The sequence below is a fragment of the Centroberyx gerrardi genome, chromosome 12, assembly GCF_048128805.1.
Source record: "Centroberyx gerrardi isolate f3 chromosome 12, fCenGer3.hap1.cur.20231027, whole genome shotgun sequence".
Classification (NCBI taxonomy): domain Eukaryota; kingdom Metazoa; phylum Chordata; class Actinopteri; order Beryciformes; family Berycidae; genus Centroberyx; species Centroberyx gerrardi.
The window spans coordinates 7308766-7330531 of record NC_136008.1 but is presented as its reverse complement, the minus strand read 5'-3'; the positions used below and the strand labels follow the sequence as shown (position 1 = coordinate 7330531).

At 38.1% G+C, this 21766-nt stretch overlaps 2 protein-coding genes across 2 annotated transcripts; both read left to right on the top strand.

The window, feature by feature from the left end:
• Window positions 1–2933: 2933 nt before the first annotated feature.
• On the top strand, window positions 2934–12281 carry LOC139917882 (uncharacterized). Its single transcript, XM_071907104.2, has 6 exons — window positions 2934–2949; window positions 6475–6677; window positions 7857–7958; window positions 8358–8414; window positions 10605–10799; window positions 11226–12281. Exons 2-6 carry the CDS (start codon window positions 6498–6500, stop codon window positions 11307–11309), a joined length of 618 nt encoding a protein of 205 aa, XP_071763205.2. The 5' UTR covers window positions 2934–2949; window positions 6475–6497; the 3' UTR covers window positions 11310–12281.
• Window positions 12282–14741: 2460 nt separating this feature from the next.
• On the top strand, window positions 14742–18225 carry LOC139917897 (membrane-spanning 4-domains subfamily A member 15-like). The gene is made up of 6 exons (XM_071907129.2): window positions 14742–14918; window positions 15746–15856; window positions 16253–16309; window positions 16633–16719; window positions 17341–17463; window positions 18157–18225. The coding sequence occupies exons 1-6, from the start codon at window positions 14742–14744 to the stop codon at window positions 18223–18225; spliced, it is 624 nt and encodes a 207-aa protein (XP_071763230.2).
• Window positions 18226–21766: the final 3541 nt, after the last annotated feature.

Genomic DNA, 21766 nt, shown 5'->3' with positions numbered 1-21766 from the left:
TTGAGACAAGTGAGATGTGGATTGTGCCAAAAAGGCTGCAACTCAATATCAGGAAGATGTCCCTAATATTTTGTACAATCAGGGTATGAGGGAGGGACTTACATCATACTGACTGTTCCCTCATCCCACATCTTGTTAAATCAGAAGCTGTGAAACTAACCCACAGCGTCGTCCGTCAGGAAACTGTAAGCTTGGTGATGAACCAGAAACAGGTCTCTGCACAACCTCACTACTTATAACAATCTGTAATCAGTGCATCTGTAACACATGAACTTTGAACAGAAACTTTGAAATTTGTTGAGTGAGTCCTAAGCTGGGTGTGATGATTTAAGTTAAACAAAAATGTTATGTTTTGTACAGTTTATATACTGTAGATTGTGAGTGACATGATTTATGGAGAACAAATTGATTTATGAGCATGAGTTAATTGTTTGTTCATACAAATGTGAGAATATTCGTGTGTGTGTGTGTGTGTGTGTGTGTGTGTGCGTGCGTGTGTGTGTGTGGCTGGGCGACATTTGATATATCCATGACCCTGATTTCTCCTTTGTGCGCATCCCTTTGTGTGTTAGCTTTTGGATAACTGATACAAAGAAGATGAGACAGAAAACAAAGACATGCCAAGAGCAAGTGATACTCTGAATAAATGTCCTGTTCTTCTCCTCAGAGCTATTCTTAAAATACACCTGATCATACATCATGCAAATACTTCAGATAAATGCTGGTTGATGTAGCTGTGCATGCTAAAGAAGGAACCCTTCTACTTGTTCCTTTGACTCAAGTTTTGAGGTTTTTTCATTCATCCACGTTACATATCCGCCTTTGAAAAAAGTGAGACCTACTCAGGAAAAAAAATGGCAAAACTTTCTGTGGAGGCCCCATTTTGAGACAAATCCTACCCACCATCAAGCAATAAAGACTGAGTAAAAAATGAGTGTATAAAGCACTGTATTTTTGTTACCTATTATAAGATAGAGCACATGAATATCAAAATAAAATGTAATAAATACAAAGGTGAATGTGGCTCTCTGTGGACATGAGCTTAAAATGAAGACCTTCCAAGACTGCAGTGGCTTTAGAACTGTTAACAGAAGAACGGTGATGTCACTTATCTTGACCAATACTGGCACTTCTGTGTCCGTCTCACTATTGCTGTCTGGGTCCTCTGCCCTTGTGGCTTGTGGTTCTGCTGCCTCCCGTCCCCTAAGCCAATCCAGGAGAACACCAACACCTGAATCTCATCACACACACTGAATGCACACATTGAGGAGGAGAGAAGAGAGCTGTTAACCCACACAAACACAAATGACCAGAGTCATAACATATGTCATTTACCTTATATGGTTTTTCACTATCTAATAGGGCATTTTACATTTCATTATCAAAGACAATATTATGCTGTAAAGGTGGCAAAATGTAAATGGTTATCCAAATGTAAAAAGCGAAACAGCGCCTCCTGTCTTTGCCATTTAATACACTCGCCACTGCGCTGATTCTTTGGCAAAATGTAACTGCAAATGCATTTCGAGAGGACTGCATTAACATTGTCACAGCATCCACCTGTCAGTCATCCCATTAAGGATGTTGAGTTTTACAAGCCACTGCTGAAGGAATTCAACATCACAAGTCCTGGTGCTTAAAACACACTACTGTGCTGGGTTTTAGTTCAAGGCATTAAAGAAATGTTTTACGTTACTGAAATATCAATATCTTCTTTCCACCAATATTCAAAGTAAGAAACAAAAAAAAACAAAAAAAAAACAACATTGACACATACAGTCATGAAATGATTAGCGGCATGAAAGTAAAACACATTATAGGTTACTGGTATTCAAAGTTATGTGTCATCTTAAGAATTATCTTACAAAATAGTTTGGTTTTGGGGGATAAAATCATCTGTATTTTTGGAATATAGATTGACACCTATAGCTTTTATTTTTCTTTCCAAAACTGGATTTTGAAATGAAGCCTTTATTTTCTTCATGGTATATAAAAACTGTTTCTTGCGCATGACATTAGTGAAATATGGATTTCTTGTTTCCAGCTTCTTATATTTTCATATCAGGTCATTGTAATGAATTTGAATGGGTGTTCATTACGATGCTTGTGATGATCTTATAACACTCGCAATAAGAAATCAAATTTACTTTATATCACTAAGACAAGATTAACATTTTTAAGGGGAATATGGGATTCTGTGCATGGGACAGTCTCACAAAATTTAGTGAAATGACCACAAACTCTGAAAAGCTGATTAAATGTTGTGAGCTCTAATAACGTGAAGATTATGTTCCTCCACGACCAATGGATTATGTGACTATACAGCACCAATTCGACACAACATTTTCAACTCATCACATGAAAAGGTTAGCTAACGGTAACGTTTAGGCTAGTTGTGAGGGACTAAGCAAGCAGGCAAAGGGGTTGCAGAGGTATTTTTCAAAAATACAGGGTTTTATTACCCAAACTCAAAGTACATAACATAAATACAAAAAGCAAGATGAACAATAAGCAATAGGCTAATTCTGGGCCCATAAAAGAGGTCAACTGAACAGAATTTAACTCAAACAATTCCAAAGTAAACACAACTGAACAGAACAAACTGACCTAAAAAAAATTACACACTGGGGAACATTTATAGTGGCTGATCAGACCAAATAAAACAGAGGGGGGATAGACATTGACTAAACAAATAATAGTCTACATAACATGGCCATCTGTTCTTAACTAAACAAATAATATCTAAACAAAAGAATATGCAACTGTAATAATAATAATAAATTATTATTAACAACTAAGGTGAGAACTGAAGAAATCTTCATTAAAGCAGTTCCCCCCATGTTGTGGCGAGTAATGGTACTGCCCAGGCCCGGCTTCCAGCTTCTTAGATGCACAGCTGCAGTTCACGCATCTTTTACTCCATGGACTAGACACCACTCCTCAGCACCGGTAACTCAAAGAAATAATAATTAGAACAATGAAACAAACTGAAACAAAGTAACAATATAAAACATACAATATCAACTATGAGCATTGCATTGTGACTAAACGTGCAAAATGTAATGATTAAATGAAACAAAGTAAATTAACCAAGAGGTGAGTGGAGTGTAGGAGGAGTGTTCACCGACATTCAGTGTGTGGCTGTAGATGTGGCCATCACACTAGTAAAACAACTTTGGTTGAGGTTAAAGTTACGGTTACTTGCATTTTACTTTGTGCACATTTCTTGAACTTTCATGAGACCAAACTGATTTTAGCTGCAGCATCCTTTTGACAATTTATTGTTATGACAGTTGATAGAAAAAAAGTTTTTAAACTATTGTATTTACAGCTGTGGCTTGTTTTACTCGGTGTCTGTGACTGAGCGTGGGCTGGGGGGAATAACACCAACTTGGTGTTTGTGTTCTATTTGCTGTGACCACAGAATGGAAAAGATAAGTGTGGTGGTTCAAAATAAGAGGGGATTTACCTGCAGCAGTGGTTATGTAAATAAGGGATTTCCCATGACTTTGAAGGTAAATGAATAAAAGAGGTGAGAAATGTGTTAACATTTGCTTTACTTGATCACCATCATCATTACTTGTCCTGTAGTTAGGCTAGGCCCTTAAGAACGATAGTTACGTATTGTAACTCTAGCCCTATGATCACAGGCGGCCTATACACCCTCTATGGGGCCTCGCACTATAAATGGCGAGCGGCCCCTCATTCAGCATCCACTAAGTCTTCAGCGACTCGTGGAGCGGCAGGGCGGGCTGTTAGAGGGCTCCGCCTGTGATCATAGAACTAGAGTTACAAGACGTAACTATCGTTCTATTTCACACAGGCTTCGCCCTCTAACACACACAAGTTACAAGACGAGTGTGACATTTTTTATTTTTTCCACGTGCTCACTAAGTTCATGTGTATCACCAGTTCAATTCAACCGTGTGGTCTTATGTTCTTGCTTTTCGTCGGTTGTGATGAGGGGGAAGCAGAGGTAGAAGCAGCTTGTACAGGCAACACTTTAGGTCACATAGAAGGCTTGCACAGGGCCTTACAGTCCCATAAGACGAAAAGGAGGCAAGGGGAAAGATGGGGAGAGGCTGTTTAGCTGGGAATCTGTTGGATGTAGCTGGAGGCCTACACCTGGTCAGCTCCAGAGGTGTCAGGCGATGCTGGAGAGGAGAAGTCAGAGGGGTAGTAGGGGATGATGGGAGGCGATGACCCCCCAGAAGTTGGCGAGAGATGGGGAGATTCATCCTGGCGTGCTCTCTCCGCTCCACCAACTCTCCTCCCTTTCCCTCTCCATACATGCAATCCTCTCTCTCATTGCTCTGATGGCCAGCTGCTTCTTCTGCCTCCTCACATTGTTTCTTTCCCAGTTTGGTCCCCTCTGAAGTCCCTCGCCGGCTCCTCTCCTTATGGAGGCAGTACGCGGTCCCGACCGGACCCATGCTCCATCTGTCCCACTTTCTCCAACACATTATGCAAAAGAGGAGAAGTGATTCCGATGACTTGCCAAATGTAGTAGGTGCTGATAAGTACAATTTAGGCTATAACATGTAGCCCAAATAACTAAGGCTTTAAAAAAGATAAAAAATTTTCTTAGGATTATAAACAGTCCATTTCCTGTAGAACCAGAATGGCCCAGCCATTATAGACACATCTAGTCTTGTTATTCAAGACATTGCTCTGAAAGGAGTGTTTGTTCATGATCAAATGCATAAGGCTATAAAATTCTGAATGTGCCTTTTAATTGTCAGCTTTTTAGTATATGAGTCATATAAAGTCACATTTGGGCTCAGTGTCAGATATATGATCCATGGCCCTGTTACAGCACACACACACACCCACACACACATATCATGAAAAACAAATCAATCCTGTTACGCCTGCCAAGAGGGCAACGTCTGCCTGGAAATGATAAACGTTTGAGGTACTTCCTCATAGGCAAAACAAATATTTGTTGCAGTGACAAGCTAACTACCCCTTCTAACACCAGGTGAGCTCAGTTTTTCATGCTTTTTTTATATTATAAGTATTGTGACAATCCAATTTTAATACAATTTTGTGAAATAAGATTATAAACATTGTATAATTTGCTCTTCTGCAATAACCAGATAGAAGTTATTCAAACATACGCATATAATTTGTACCTATTCTTCCTTTTTTTGTTCCGTAACACTGTTTTTAGTTCATGTCTGATATTTTTATTGGTCACCATATTGGATTTTACTTGTGATAGCTTTATTTTAGGTAAGGCACTCTGTAACTGATTTAAGTGTGATTATAATGAAAGAGTTCATTATAGTTGAACATGACAAAATGTTTTGTTACAAATGTTTTCCAACTTTTAAAAAATGAATGAAATCTCTCAAGTAGAGTACATTCAACCTACATTTATTTGAAACATGTAAAATAAATAAATCAAGATATCTGAGTGCGGATTTCAAGTTTTTTGATTCTTGAATTGCCTATTTGAAATCGATGCTCCAGAGAAGCCTTATTTTATGTCCATTTTCTCACCCAGCATAGTATATTGACTTTCTCAGTCATCAACATCAATATGAGAAACAATAAAAATCACTCTGTTAATCCACTTTTGCCAGTAGACAGACTGAAAAATCCTTTTACTTATAAGAAATACAAATAAATTTTAATTGATGCTGAAACTGAAAATAAAATGACACACATTATTAAATAAAACATAACCCTGCTTGGCTGTAACATAACTGCTCCGTGACTTGTAATTAACTTTACAACTTTTCTTTTCATTGTTAAAAGTTAAACATTGCTTTCATATACAGGAACCTGATAGTCAGGTAAACTCCCATAACGACCTAAAAGCAGCCTGGGTTAAGAGTTGAAAGTTATTGGTGCACAATACAGTACTCCTTTCATTGAGTCCGTGACAAAGTGGGTACGGCCGCACCATTTGTCACTCATATATTATCTCGCACATAACTACCCCGGGTCTGTTTGTGTTTAGCATTATGTTTTTTTGAGATTTCCATCGCCCATATTTTCAGGCTAACACAGTAATGACAGACAAACATTGTTGCTATTTCAGTTACCTTTATTGCTGTTTTCGTTACATAATTTTCTAAGTTATATTTTCTTTGTTCACCGAGTACACTTACCTGCTGCAGGAAATGACTCCATGTCGGAGGGGGGTTCTTATTTTGTTAACATGTGTATTGTGTTTATGCTAAGGGAGAGTATTTATGTATTTTGTGATGCATTCAGGTACGGTAGGAAAATGGGAGATCCTGCGTAACAGAACTCTATGGTTAATAATATCTGTGTAAAAGCTGTTAATATTGCTCACCCCTCAAGTGGTGAATGCCTGGGAGATTTGTCCTGGTTGCACTGTAAATAAATGTCCACCTGTGGGACCTTCAACTTGCCTTCTGAGTCAGCCTCCTACTTCACTAAAGACCCTCAGGCTACAGCTGTCTTACAAAGTCTTTGTTCTCTTCTACTTTTATATGACAGTTGTTTTGCTGAAGGTGGTCAGGATGTCGCTGACTGTGACCACGGAGGAGGGGCTGGTCAAGGTCACGGTGACCTCTGACCCCGGGAGCTGTTGGCCACCGCTGTGTCAAATAATTTGGAACAGGTGCTGCAACACAGTGAAAAGCGGCGTGTCTGAGGATCAGAGCCGCCCTCTCCGAGTCCGATATCACAGAGCTCTAGGAGTAAGTGACGCCGCCGCTCCTCCATACACAATCAGAAACTGTAGAGAGAAACACTTTGCTGAACCCCAAAATGCACTGAAAATCAAACGGCTTCACATTAAAGAGTTAAAGAAGGAGAACGCTGCACACTGCTGCCAGCACTCTCACATGCTGTATTTATTTATCTTGCCACATCTGAACACAATGTTTTCTTCATCAGATAGATCAGTCACAACCACCACCTGCAGTCGATTTATAATTTTGATTCCTGATCACATGATTCCATAGTATTAAAAACAGTTCACCTGGTAGAAAAATACTAAACATTAGATGAATATCATGAATCAATGAATAAATACATATATAGTATATATGGCTGATGCAACTATATTGAATCAGTTACGATACAGATATCGGACATGGGTGCAGTAAAAATCAGCTTCTAAGAAACTGAGAGAGAGTTCAGAGATTATCACTAACGTACCAACCAGTTTGACAAGCTCTCATTGCATGCTCTGTCTCTGTCACACACACACACACACACACACACACACACACGTGTTTACAGTGAGGAGCATGACTGTCAGGAAGCCAGATGGAAAGATTAAGCTTAGTTGGTAAAACCTGTAATCTTGCTTTTATAGTGAAGATGACAATGCTCTCATCTATAGCTACACTTTTAAACACTGTGTGGGAGACAGAGTGATCTGCATCAGGGAGACATGCTAGCTTCCCTTGAAGTTTCAACTCAGTCCAGTGTTGCCGTTGTCTCTGCTGTTGCGCCCTCAAGAGGCGACCTCGGGCATTTGTTAGTGGAAGTTGATGTTCTGTTCCGCCGACATTCACAGTCGCTCTCACAGAGACACTGGGGTCAGATATAACCTCCTCCGAGACATTCACTGCCTCGGAGTTAGACCCTACCCACTCCAGAGTAACTTTTGCCCAGCCACATAGGTCGTTCAAGTCAGGCCAGTCCAACCACACACACCGAAGCGACTGTCCAGCTTTCCACTGGGTTTCCTCTTGAAGCCCAGGAAACTAGGATCTGACTCACGTGCCAGGGGGAATATATGTCCATTCAAAGTTAGGAACCCCCCTGTCCACCCTCCCGTTTACTGTGGAATATGACACACACACACACACACACACACACACACACTGTTTTAGATAACGTCATGATCATCTGTTCTCTCCATATAGGCTGTGCAAATGCTGATTGGCCTAGTAGGAATGTTTCTGGTTGCCTCGCTCAGACATTCTGATAACGGTGCAGCTTCTAACATGACATGGCTCGGCTTTGTGGTGAGATGTCCTCTTTCATTGTTTTTTATTTTTTTAACCTTTTATTCGACCAGATATTTCCGGTGGGATTTTAGGGAAATCTCTTGGTCAAGAAACGTGGCCTTGAAACCAGCATTGATGACAAACATAAAAGTTGCAAACAAACAATATGTAGTAAAATACGCACATGGAGGCATAGCTACAATCAAAGTCACATGAAAGGCAGTAGTCCCATAGCGGACAAGCAGGATGAGGGGCCAAATAGGGGCCTAAATAGATCTTGGCTTTTCCCTATGGGGATCACATTATTGTTTACATATTGTTTACATGTATAGTTTTATCGTGACACAACTCAGACCAATCTTGCTACGCAGCCTAGACTTTGTGATATCTGATCTTTTGAATTTTGTCCCAATGTAGTTCCTTACATCTGGCATGGTGAGTATTCTTGCAGAAGAACGCCCCTGCATGTGCTTGGTGAGTAAGCACAAAGAGTTCAGACCTTGGTCCTTCTTCTCACTGTACCCACTACATTATTTTATTAACACTGAAGGTTTGCATCTGGACTAAACCGCACACCTATTTTCAGACTGAACCGGTTTAAGCGAGATTGGTTGTGCACAGCAGCAATCTCTTGAAGCAGATCACACTGGCATGGTGATCTATCATTAAACAAAGGGATTCGTGCAAAAGTAAAAAAAATAAATAAAAAAAAATCCATTAAGACCACACAATCAAACTGAAGATAATATAAAAGCCCTTATTGGAAAATGAGATGAAGGAAAAATATATTGGTGAGAGCAGAATCAGTGAAAATGCACAACATTAGACATTAAACGCTCTCTGTATGTACAGAAAGCATTTGACACTTTTGGCAACACAGAATATCAATTTAAAGGGAGTTAGAAGGGATGCTACAACAACTAATGATGACCAATAGATGAAAAGTTTGGTTATAATTTGCCGTTTTCAGCATGTGCTTTCCTGTTGCACGTTCTGGCAACAGTATTGAACTCAGTGGTTCTCAAAGTGCGGCCCAGGAACCTCCAGGGGTCCTTGAAGGGGATCCAGGGGCGAAATGAGGAGTAGGTTAAGTTCCTGATAATTTAATTCACTTAGAAAATTATTATTAATTTGAGAATGTATTAGAATCACTGTTGTCATCATAGGTTTCAGGCAAAAATCTTCCCATGTATGGATCCCTGGGAAAAAAATCTTAAGTGTGGGTCCGTGGTCTAATACGTGTCTATTTGGGGGTTCTGTGACATGAAAATGTTTGAGAACCCCTGGACTGATTTATCATCCTTAAATTCCTTCACCTAGAAATAATCTTGCTGCAAAATCACCTTCAGCAAATCATAGGTTTATAAATAGTTGGTTGCTATGTCACTTGCACTGTGGAAAATAAAGGGCAAATACAACACTAAGGTCACTGTGAAATCAACACACGATATTAAATAACACAATTGCTGTTTCTGCTGCTTGCTGCCTTGTTGCTTACTGCTGCTGCTGCTGCTGCCTTTTTCACCACCAACTCAGCCTCCACCTGCTTTGGATTTGCTCAGTATGAGGAATTTATAATGGTGCACTCTGTGTGATTATTTTGTGTGTCTGTTTTGATTTGATTTACATATCCATCATTTGAAAAAAAGTGACACCTACAATTACAAAATGAGTGATAGTGCAAAAAAAACAAAAAAAACAAAATGGTGGTATTTTTGGATAGTAGGTAGTTTAAAGGAAAAATCCACTTTAAAACACTGTAAGACTGTTGAAAAACTGCTTTTGGCGATGTACCTTGCATTTCTGGGCCATTTTGTTGTTTGGTGGTGTAGTTTTCCTATTCCCACGGATAACTGGCCAAACGTAGACAATGTGACGTCAAGCTGAGATATTTCCAGTGCAGCTGCAATGGAGTTTAATAGCAGATTTTTTTTTCAGATATCTAAAACATCAATGGTAAAAGGTAGGTTCTAGACTCAACATTTTACACCGACGTCATACAGGGAGAAATCCAATTGTAGAGGAGGCAGAAATACCAGTTTATCTACTGACAGTGTCCTTATTACCAGAATGCAATGCAGCCACAGCTTGCATCTTTCTGGATCTGTCATTGGTGGTGTGTGAAATACAAAGCCGTCTTCAATGTTTTCATTTTTTGTAATTTGAACAACCGGGCATGGCATACCATGGCATTGTTCTCTCTCCACTCTCACTTGTTCTCAACTGGAAAAACCTACTACACTATTGACCTCGCTGTTGTTTTCTCCGCCTCCACATATAACCCACAGCTGAATGCAACAAGTTTAGGCCCTATCTATGGGGGTTGTCAAAAGTAATTCTGGGAAATGTAGGAAATCACTAACTGAAGTAGAAGTAGACGAGGGAGGTTGAGGGAAAGTGGGTGCACCAAAAAAGAAAACTACAACACTTCATCACAAAATAACTCCTGAAATGCTTTGAACATCACAGACTGATGATACTATCTAACAGTGTAAGAGTATCTGAGGATGGATTTTTCCTTAAAGATCTTGGTTGACAGAATGATAACAATTTAGAGACATTTGATTCACAAATGTTTGAAACACAATAGTTTTGGAGCACAGCTGTTCAAATGGTTAGAGTTTGCCATGAATGCTTCCTGACTGAACTGTACCTGTTGTTCAGGTTATCCTCAGTATGGTGATCAACCTGGTCGCAGCTGCGTTCGCCCTTACAGGCATCGGGCTCTATGTCACCGACCTGCGAGGCATCTTGGAGGTTCAGTTGATCATCCTCGCTGTACTCCAGATTGTGGTCAACACCAGCACTTCTGTGTTTGCTATGGAGGCGATGAGCCACAACAGAAACATGGAAAATGAGGTGTGATTAAACATCTGGCAATAATACTAATAGTAATACTTATACTAATCCTAATACTATAGCCTTGTGATAGTATTACTCTAACTTCTATTACTAGAACTACTATTATTATTACTACTACTAGATGTTCTTCAACTACTAGTACTGCTGCTGCTACTACTACTATTACTAACTATTACTTACTAAACAATGATAATAACTCCACTACTACCACTACTACTACTACTATTAATTATAATACTAATAATAATAGTTTATTTATAGCACTTTAAAAACAAGATTCAATGCTTTACATAGATATGTTCAAAGTATAAAGAACTAAAAAACTCAATAAATGGGAACTACTTAGCTTTTTTAATATTTTGTTTTTTATTGTTATTTTATTAGGTAATTTGTGATGTTTTTATCTTTTTTCTGACTATTCAGGAGGAAGAGCCTCTACTGAAAGAAGCCCTCATTAGCTCAGCAGAGAAGGAACTGTATAAAATTCCCCTTCTGACAAGCCCATAGACAGATTATATCGCCTTGCCTAAACACAATAGAAAGGATTATGCAGGGTGTTCAAATGTGCATTGCTGCCTGTTCACATGATCAGATTTACAAACGGTTACTGGTCTTAGTATGTGCAAGTGCTTGATCAATTTTGTGGAAGTAGCATATGTGCAGGAATATATACAGATACTGTATATACACGTAGAAGTCATGTGCATAAATACAACTACTCTAATTTAATGACATTATTTCATCATTGCTGACTGAACATTAAAATGTTTCACCACAAAGTTTAATCTGGTTCGATTACAAAATAAAAGTTATGGTATTTGGATACTTGTTGCTCTGATTTAACTTCAGCATATTCACTCTCATTACCAACTTGTGTGTCCTGTGAGCTTAATCTCTGTTTCCAATGCATTCCTCCTAAAGTGCTGAGCGCATTTTTCTATTTCCCTTTTTCTTTTTGTTGTTATTTTCCTCATGAGTTTATACTCAGTTTCTATGATCCAATTCAGTTGTATATTTGTCATGTCATATTTTGTTGTTTGTTATCTTGCCTTATTTATTTATTTATTTTGTATCTTGCATAGTTTTTCTCTCTGCTGCTAGCATTTATATGTGAATAAAGATGAGCTTGAACTTGACAGCAAACATCACCACACAACCAATACAAACTAAGGCTGAGGGGGCATGGCACTTAATACTGACAGTGATTAGTAGTGATTAAACAACTAATAACAATAAAGGGATAAGTGAGTAATGTAGATGAGGGGTTCAGATGCTCTCATCAGAATAGGCCTTCCCCAGTCTGAGGTACTGTATGTCACCTGCCAGCCAGATGCACTACTTCCTTCAGAATTGAATTACCAGCACACTGCAATAAAAAAATATCTTTAGTGTTTTCCTTCCTAACGGCCACGTGAGCTTACTTCTCTCTTAACTGCTGATATAGCTGTTTTATGGAATAAATTATTTGTTTGAGCTGAAGCAATAATCTGTGAGATGCTAATTTTTTATTTTTTATTTTGGTGACACCTGGTGGAGGAGACAGCAGAGCTCACTTGTCAAACAGTGCGTCCAGTAGTGTTTCCTTGGATTTTCTGTTGATGAAGTTTGAGTTTCTGTAGGTGGCGCTCTTTTCTTTGTCTGTTCAGCCATGGTGGCTATCGCTGCTCATGCTAACTACCCAGTTCTTCTTCTGTTTATTCCAAATTTTTCCATACAGTTTTTCCATTAAAGACCTACCAGACACCGGGTGTTTAGAACAGCAAATGTAACAGCTCTACTGATAGAGAGCAGTAAAACAGACATTTATTTATATGTACAAAAATGTTGCAGATTCTTACTTTAATTGATGTATCCACGATTTGCCACATGATTGTTGAATGAATTGATGACTGAAAATGAATAATGAGATGCATTTAGATAGTGAGATTCCACCGTAGCATAGGATATACAAATGTTATTCTTAAAATCTTGGAAATAGGTGATAATCTGAATGTTTAAGAGTGTTCACTATCTCTCTCTCACTCTCTCTCCCTGTGTGTGTGTGTGTGTTTAGCTCAGGGTTTTACTTTTTAGCTTAGTACATTGGAGACCTGTTATGTGTAGACAGGTCAGTTTGGGTACACGTCTGATACACAGGCAGAAGTCCAAGCTTTGTAAAGTGAATAAGAAAAAAATAATCCCCAGCTTCCAGCTTGAGGTGGTTGGACTATATTGTTTGTGTTGAATAGAAAAGGAATGTACTTCCTTGTTACAGTACACCCGATTACAGTAAATGACACGAATAGACTCCAATGTCACACACTTTATATCCAGGACAGCAACGGGTATTCAGCCAAACCACGTAACAGGTAAACAAATTGAAAACCTAAAGTAACCAAGCTAAGTTCATGCAGTATCCTTATGTGTGAATTGTGAAATATTGAAATGAAAGAAAACATACAGTACAATGCATTTTCAAGAAAACCAAAGCAGACTTGTTTACTGTTACTCTGGCTCAACAAGTTATGGCTGAATGTTAACCTGCTGTACACACAAGCTTTTTTTTAAAAAATTCAACTTTTCCAAAGTCTGGATCAGTTTTTTAAGTACATTGCGCGTTAAGCTCACTGTGAAAGCATTTTAACCTTTGTGACAGAATCCCTGCCAGTGGTTTTAGTCTAAAGTAGAAGCCATAGTGGTGAGTACACTTAACTGTAAAATATGGATGTTATAATTAAAATGTGGTGCGCTGTTGATGATCAAGCACTGGTGACTAAAAGTACTGTAATGGACAAAATGGTGAACCATTAAAGGAGAAATCCACCCTCGGATACTCTTACACGGTTTTATATCAACAGTTTGTGATATTCAATGCATATTTTGTGATGTTTTAATTTGACTTTTTGCTGTACCCACTTTCCCTGCCTCATCTACTTTTACTTCAGGTAGTGGTTTCCTATATTTCCCACGTGTCTGAACTTTTTGTATTCAGCTGTGGGTTATACGTGCAGGTGGAGAAAGGAATAGTAAGAGCAAGAGAACGAGTTTTTCCAGTCGAGAAAAGGTGACAGTCGCAAGATTTATTTCGAACATGTTAAAAAAAAAATGTTCATCCTCTTTATACATAATCAACTTGTAGTTGCCCATCCGGCATGTCCCAACACTCACAGAGAGAAAACAATAGGAAAAAAAACAAAACAAAACAAAACCAAAAAAAAAAAAAACAATAACAACACATGTCTTGTAGCTGCATTGCACTCTGGTCTACTGATGCTGCTGTAGGTGGAGAAATTGTTAAACCTGCATCTTTTATGATGGATTTGTCCCTGTTTAATTGTTGACCGCTGATGCAAAATGGAGAGTCTAGAAAGAAGCTCTTTGACACCAAAACCATGATGTTTACTGTTGAGGTTTTACCTAAAATGTTCTGCTATTAAACTCCATTGTAACTACACTGGTAATATCAACATGTGAAAAAAATAAGTAAAAGATCATAATAATAATAAATAAATAATAATGAAAAAAAACACCACCAGACAAAAAAACATGGGCCCAGAATTGCAAAGTACATCACAAACAGCTATTTTTTGAAAGATTGTTAAAGTGTTGTAGGGTGGATTTTTCTGGTTGTGTTATGTTGAGGTACAGTATAAATTTGTAATATTTTTATTATAAGTTTGACTTTGACTTGTCCTCTTTAGCCTGACAGCTGTGTCTCTGTCAAACTATTTTCTAAAATGGTTTGTTCTAGCCTGCCAGGGGGCCAGATGGGTGGGATTTGCAACATACGATAATACATGTCAGAAAGTTTAGACAATCACAGGAAACTATTCAAAAGTATTTCACGCTTTTCTATGACTGAAAACTTACTTGACACCAAGGAATTAGGGTTATCGAATTGTCACACTAAGGAAACACTAAGAATTATTTGCAATACTATTTGACCCAGGTCTGATCAAGATGGCAGTTTCTGTGACCAAGAGCGAGGAGGTCGCTGTGTACAGTTTTCCCTCTGACCCCCACAGTGCTTGGCCTCCACTGTGTCAAATCCTCCCGGCCCTTTGCTACAGCCCGGTGTGCTGCTCTGTGTCGCAGGGATTGAAGAGGCTGCTAGCCAATACTCAATCTGCTCTTGGGGTAAGTGAAACATTAATTTCACCACACCTCCAGCTCAAACGACAGAGGTCTGGAGAAAAAAACAACAACAAAAAAACATAATGGACTGAAAAACTTCAAATTTAGCCTCATGGGATGGCACCTGTTTGGCAGAAGAAACCAGCATAAGTGCAATGCATTTTAAGCGACTAAGAATATTGGTTTAAAGGCAGATATTGTTTTAGCCCAATAATGAATCAGCTATTCAAATTTCAATTGTTGTTTTTTTCTGATGAAGAACTGTATAACAGCTTGAGGACACATTCATGAGACACAGACAGAACATGTACACACACACACACACACACACACACACCTACACACACACACACACACACACACTCTGGTTCCACTGTCGATCAAGTTACTGAACAACAGGTCTAAGCCGGATGCTAACAGGAGTTGACTCTCGGTCACAATGGTAGGCTAAATTGTATTGTTGAACTGAATAATATGTACCACTGTGACTTTCTTTCTGGTATTGGGAATTGTATAATATGTGGCAGGCCCTGCTTGTTATAAGGGTTAGGATGCACTTTAATGTGGTGTATGTGTTACATGTGTCTATGTGTAAAGTAATATGTCACTTAATGTAGAGTGCAATGAAATGTAACGACGGCACCTTTCTTTACGGTCCAAGATAAATTTCTCTACGGAGGCCAATAAATTGAATCTTGAATCTTGAACACACACACACACACACACACACACACACACACACACACACACACACACACACACACATACACAGAGTAATGGTTGGTGGCAAGATGAGGTGTAACATTCTTTCTTTCTCTCTTCTCTGACAGACCATACAGATTATGGTCGGACTGCTCAATATTGGTCTTGGAAAAATCGTCATCAGCAATAATTCATGGTTCTTACGCTCGCTGAGGGCTCCATACTGGCTTGGCGCTGTGGTAATTCAACATCTTTTTTGTCATATGCAAACATATTGTGCTATCTGTGGTATATAGTCAGAACAAGATGTACCATACATGGTATACACAGAGTTTAGATTCATACATTTATTGTTAAACCTGCACTAGGCAATTTCGCACGCTGATGGCCCCAAAAGGCAGAAAGATGTAGCCTAACTGTTACAATTTTGAAGACCAGTACCCAGTCATGTAATGTGATGTCAGATGTAATCAAATTGAAAAATTGAACTTTCGCTTCAGCAATTTATTTCCTCTGAGCACACTCCTCTCAGGAAAGTTCAGAAAAATCTACTACAGAATGTTAAAGCCAAATTCCAATGGCTTGATCCTTGAAATTTGTTTACATTGACTGTTTATATCTGTCCCTTTTCCCAGTTTATTGCAGTTGGCATTGTATGTATCTTGGCTGAGAAATTTCCTAGTCTATGCTTGGTAAGTTTCCGATTGATTCTCTCAGTAAAGTATGCAACATTGACTTTCAAATACTCTCCTGTGATTGACTAATGTTCTTGATAGTTAGCTATAGTATTGTCCTGTATGACAAACCCCACCCAGCTGACCCACCTAGACAGGCTAAAACAATTTACAATTAATATCTGACGCATGTCTTATTACATAAAATTGGTAGGAATTAGCTGAATTACTATATCACTGTATTTAAGATGGAAAACTACTAAGGTTCGAATAATCTCAGTAGAATCAACCAATGACGAGCAGAAACTCCATGCATCCTCCTATGTATTGGTGTGTTTTAGGTAGGCATCAGTGCATCGATGAACCTGCTGAGCGCTGCCCTGTCCATCACTGGCATCGTGCTGTATGCCGACCTGGGACCTGGGAGATGACAAACTCAGCTACTGGTATCGCAATGACATGCTGAGAGGGACATTGAAGGAAGAACGAACATATCATGAAATCAAGTATATTATAATGGTGAGGGTTTTTTTTTTTTTTCATAACACAAAAATATGAACTCGAGCACAACAACAGACAGAGCCACTGAGGCTCCAATCCAGGATGCATGAGCTCAGCATCACATAGATTCCCTTATTGGTTGAACTTGCAGATGAAATAAAATGAGATTTTTGCCACTTTTTCTATCATATATGACTCATCCTATCATACTTCAAATTGTTATTTCACAATATATTTCACTCAATACTTATAAACAACACAAACATATAAAAAACATAAATATCTTCAAGTATTTTTGAAACTCATGCTTAGCATCAGAATTTAATTTGAGAATATAAACATCTCTCGTCTGTGGGACTACGCTTTTGTTAATATTTGAATATTGTAACCCTGTTTTTAATTCAGGGATTTAATGTTTATCGTATTTCATTTATTGCAATATTTTTTGCAGAGTTCTTTGTAACTCTGTTTTGAAACAATAAAAGTCAAGTTTACTTTTATTATTGTTGTTTGTATAATGTTTGTTCTTTCTTTTAATCTGTTTTCAGATGCTGCTTGGAGGCCTGGATGCTTTGTTAATCATCTTAGCCGTCCTCCAGCTATGTGTTTCCATCAGCTCTGCTGTGCTGAGCATCAAGGCTTTGTGCAAATACCAGCAGGAACAGAACGAGGTATGAATCAATCTTTACTGAGTAAAACACATAAGTATAAAAAGATGTATGCTATGTAAAAAATGGATCATCCAAATGAACAACAGGATTTTAGACATATTTACATCTCTGCCCTAAAACAAGGGAAAAGTCTTGATAATCTCATCAAAAGACAAACTCTGTAGTTGCTTTATTTACAGTGAATGGAAGACTGAATTTGTGAAGACAGAGACAGTATCCAGGGTGATTATATGAGCCAGGGTTTTATTTGGACACATCTTTGGTTCATATCTTTTTGGAGCTCATTTGCATATAAAGGCTCAAACAAATATTTTGTGACTCCACAGATTAAGGGAGTAACTTGAGTTTTACCGCTTGATAACATTGCACATTAGGGCCTTGGTTTTCTGACTTCAGGCTTTTGGAGTGCTGTGCTCATATTCCAAAATCTTGAATGAACTGTCCAGGATCACAGGAATAACATACAGTATGTGCATTGGATTCATGATGGATTTCCCCTTTAAATTAGGAATGACAGACTGTCCACATGATCCATGGCCAAGTATTTCAGAGGAATATGTTATATTAAGCCAGATGTATGGCAATTGGATAACCTTCTTGTGCACTGACAAGCCCCCATTATTGTGTCTCCTATATGAACCATTTGAAAATCCTGTTCTTCTGCATGTCACTAATGTTGTTCTTCATTGCCAGATCACAGAGGAAGTAAAATATTACAAGCCACTTCTGGACATCACCAGCACCACTAGCCCTGTGGTTTAAAGGAAGCACTCTGTTAGTTTGAGCTTGGTGTAGAGATTAGAGACATCACTATCACAATCATTTTTTTTCACTTAATACAGTAAATGTACTATACAGGACTTTGTCTTTGTCTAGCAGTGGCAATTTATAGAGTTTCACAGCACACTGACACACACAAGACATAAAATACAGTGGAATGTGACAGACATACAACAGACTAAATATTAGGGCACTTCAACTTAAAAACATAAGTTTCCTTGCTGCCTTAAAATTGTGAGTTGACTGAAAGGTACTGAAAAGTTAGGTCAAAGATCATTGAGTCTGAGTCAGCTGAAGAACTGAGTCAACTTAAGACAGTAAGTTCAATCAACAAATGTCTAGTCATGCTGATAAGTGTTTACAAGTTGAATGCATTAATTGATGAGCTGCATTCCAGTATGACTTATTCTTTCACTAGTGGGGAGGTTTTAGTGTGAGTTGCTCATGTATCACATGATTATTACACTGTTTGGCATAAAGTATGCAGCTGCAATACATGTGCTTTAAGTGGATAGTGCTTGCCATGTGTAACAGAGAATGCCTGCTTCACCTTACAGAACTTCCAAAATCTAAATTGGAACTAAATCTGAATCCTGTTTTTTTTTTGTTTTTTTAAATCATAAATTGTCCTATGATTCACATAAGATACATACATAACAAGTCTCCATCCTGTAACTTAATTCAAACCAGAAGAAGGAAGAGTGTCTGGAGTGTTAAACCAAATGCAATGCATACTGGGAAGTCTGCTAATAAGCTACCAGTGTTTCTTAATAAACTATATAATGATCAGTATAGTGAATGCGTAGGAAGGTGTTCTTTCAACTCATAATTTTAAGTCACAAGACGGGAACTCATGATTATATGTCATGAAGCTCATAACTGGCACTTACAAGTTGAAATTGACAAACACATATATATACATTGTGTTAATGGATGAAGATGAGTTGATTTCACTAAATTGCACTTTGAGTTTTTACTGTTTATGTCCACTTCCCAATTTATAGTTATGTATATAAAAAGTATGTATAGCACAAGACTATTACAATGTATGTAATGTTTGACTTTTCAGGCAACCAATGTGTAACAATATATTTGTGGCGTTCTTTCATGGTATGAGGTACTCCACTTATAATACTTAGTAATACAGTTCTCTACAGCAACAACTGATACTGTGCAAGTTCACAAACTGAATCACCTGTCTATAAATGTTTGCCTAATAATCTTTTCTATCACTGTGTAGAATAAACATTAAGGTCATATTTTGGATAATTCTACATTTAACTTTTATGAACGTGATTTTTTTTTTGTCTTACCTGGGCTGAAATAATCTCACGCAGACCATTTATGGAACCGTGAAATTTGTCTCCCAAAAGCAGACAAAAAATTCCCTCAAATAGTTCAGATGCTGGGTGGTGGGTCATTTACAGTGTGACAGTGCTAAGAATAAATAATCATATTCTTTGTAGATGTTTATGTTTGACATGTTTAAAAGAAGGTAATCCCTAATGACACATTTAAAGTCATATTTCACTTTCATGGAACATTTGAATCTTTTACTGCTTGCATTTAAATAGGAATTCATGAAGAGTGATTTGTATTGATTATTCTGCAGATAAAATAGTTTTTATAACTTGTTGTGACTGTGGCATCATTACACATATCAGGCGTCTCTGCCAGTAGGTGGCAGTCACACACAAAAACACACACCTGTAACTGCATCCTCTTTCCAACATTACAAAGCCACAGAGCAAGTTTCTACCCTGATGGTGTCTAGAAAAAGTCCTCTGTGAAAACTTAACTAACAGCAGATACTCTTAGACAGTCTGTTGCTGCAAAACCAGGGTACATTCATTCAAAATGAGAGACTATCAATTATTTTACTAATGTACAATTTATGTCAGAACTATTTTAACAAACAACAAAGAAAATGATCATGACTGGTTCATATAAAATCCAATCTGTTAGTATGATTACAATATTCCCCCTATCGATTTCCTCCCAGATAGGACTACTTTAGATTACGGCACATACATGTACATTAAGTAAAACATACATTTGGTCAATACTTTAGATATCATACTCTCATACTAATAAAATGGTAACCTGTCTTTTCCAGGAGAATTCTCCCACAGGATTCCCAATGGTCATGGAAGTTCATGGAGTTTTGAGAAGTGTGTTGCAAGCAGGGAAAGTTATCTAATTATCTGGGGGAGTCAGAGAATATCAGGGAATTTTACAAATGTATCACTTTACAGGAAAATAGCAGAGTTTCTTTTACAACTTGTTGGTGACTTTCAGCTGTTTCCATACAGCAAACACAAGTTACACAACTGTAGTGGAGAGCAAAGTTTGTTGCAGCAATCATCTTATTTATTTTGTAATTAAAGGGGTATTCAGTAATTTGTAACCTTTATTACCTGTATCAACCTCTACCAGTAGGAATTGACACCAACTTCGACAGAACTTATCTCCTCTTACACAAATCCCTGAAGGGTTAGGGTTAGGGTTAGGCCTAAACATTGCCACTAGATGGCAGACATTCCCTTCAACCTTCAAATAGCCAATACCAACTTTCTACCTGCTGAACAAATCCTGATAAGTGAATTGATCAGGGCAAGAAAAGGTCTTTTTGGAAAGAAACAAAACGATATGAGAACATTTTTAGAATATGACAACTCACAGTGTGTCTATGGTAGTAGAGCTTAAAGTGACTGTATCATACTGTGTTTTTTTTTTTTTTACGTTCTATGGTGTCACTATAATGTGCTAGAATAACATTCTTGTTTCAATGTGATATTTATCCTTCTAAAATGTGTTATTGGATTGCTACAGTTGTGTTTTTTGTAAGGGTAAATATCCTATAATTAGAAAATAATGTGAATAATTATATCCCCGAAATATAATTATATATTATATATTAGATATTATGGATTCACCCCACCCGCCGCCGTCTCGTCCGCCGCCGTCTCGTCCGCTGCAGATCCTTCGTGTGAACGCGATAACTTGAACAGGTTTTATAAGAATCTTTTCAAATTTGGTATGGACATTGATGACCCCTAGAGGAAGAACTGATTTGATTTTGATTATAATCGGCCTGATGGTGGCGCTATAATTAAAGGTCAAAGTCTAAAGGGCTGTATCTCCCACACCGTTTGTCCAATTTACATGAAACTTGGTACACATGTCCACCTAACCGTACTCTACAAATTTGCCATAGGGACCCTCAAGGTCCGCCTCGAAAATTTTTGAGATATTTTGAATTATTAAAACAAATTTTTAACATCTCCTCCTACACCGTTTGACCGATTACCAGTCCCACCAGGATTTCGCAGATTTTTTTTGTGATTATTGCGGCCAAAAATGCTTGATTTTGCTGCGGCTTTTCTCGAAAATTGCGATACAATTTGCAAGGTTTTATGTGCTCTTTTTGCGGTAAAATTGCGGGAATTGGGAAAAATTGCAAGCAAAGGAAAAAATTTTTTTTTTCTCTCACTCTCTGCGCACGCGCGTGCGCACACACACA

Coding starts and splice junctions, on each gene's coding strand:
- LOC139917897 (XM_071907129.2), top strand. CDS start 14,742: ATGGCAGTTTCTGTGACCAAGAGCGAGGAGGTCGCTGTGTACAGTTTT. Junction 14,919..15,745: donor ATACTCAATCTGCTCTTGGG/GTAAGTGAAACA, acceptor CTTCTCTGACAG/ACCATACAGATTATGGTCGG. Junction 16,310..16,632: donor AATTTCCTAGTCTATGCTTG/GTAAGTTTCCGA, acceptor GGTGTGTTTTAG/GTAGGCATCAGTGCATCGAT.
- LOC139917882 (XM_071907104.2), top strand. CDS start 6,498: ATGTCGCTGACTGTGACCACGGAGGAGGGGCTGGTCAAGGTCACGGTG. Junction 8,415..10,604: donor AACGCCCCTGCATGTGCTTG/GTGAGTAAGCAC, acceptor CCTGTTGTTCAG/GTTATCCTCAGTATGGTGAT. Junction 10,800..11,225: donor ACAGAAACATGGAAAATGAG/GTGTGATTAAAC, acceptor CTGACTATTCAG/GAGGAAGAGCCTCTACTGAA.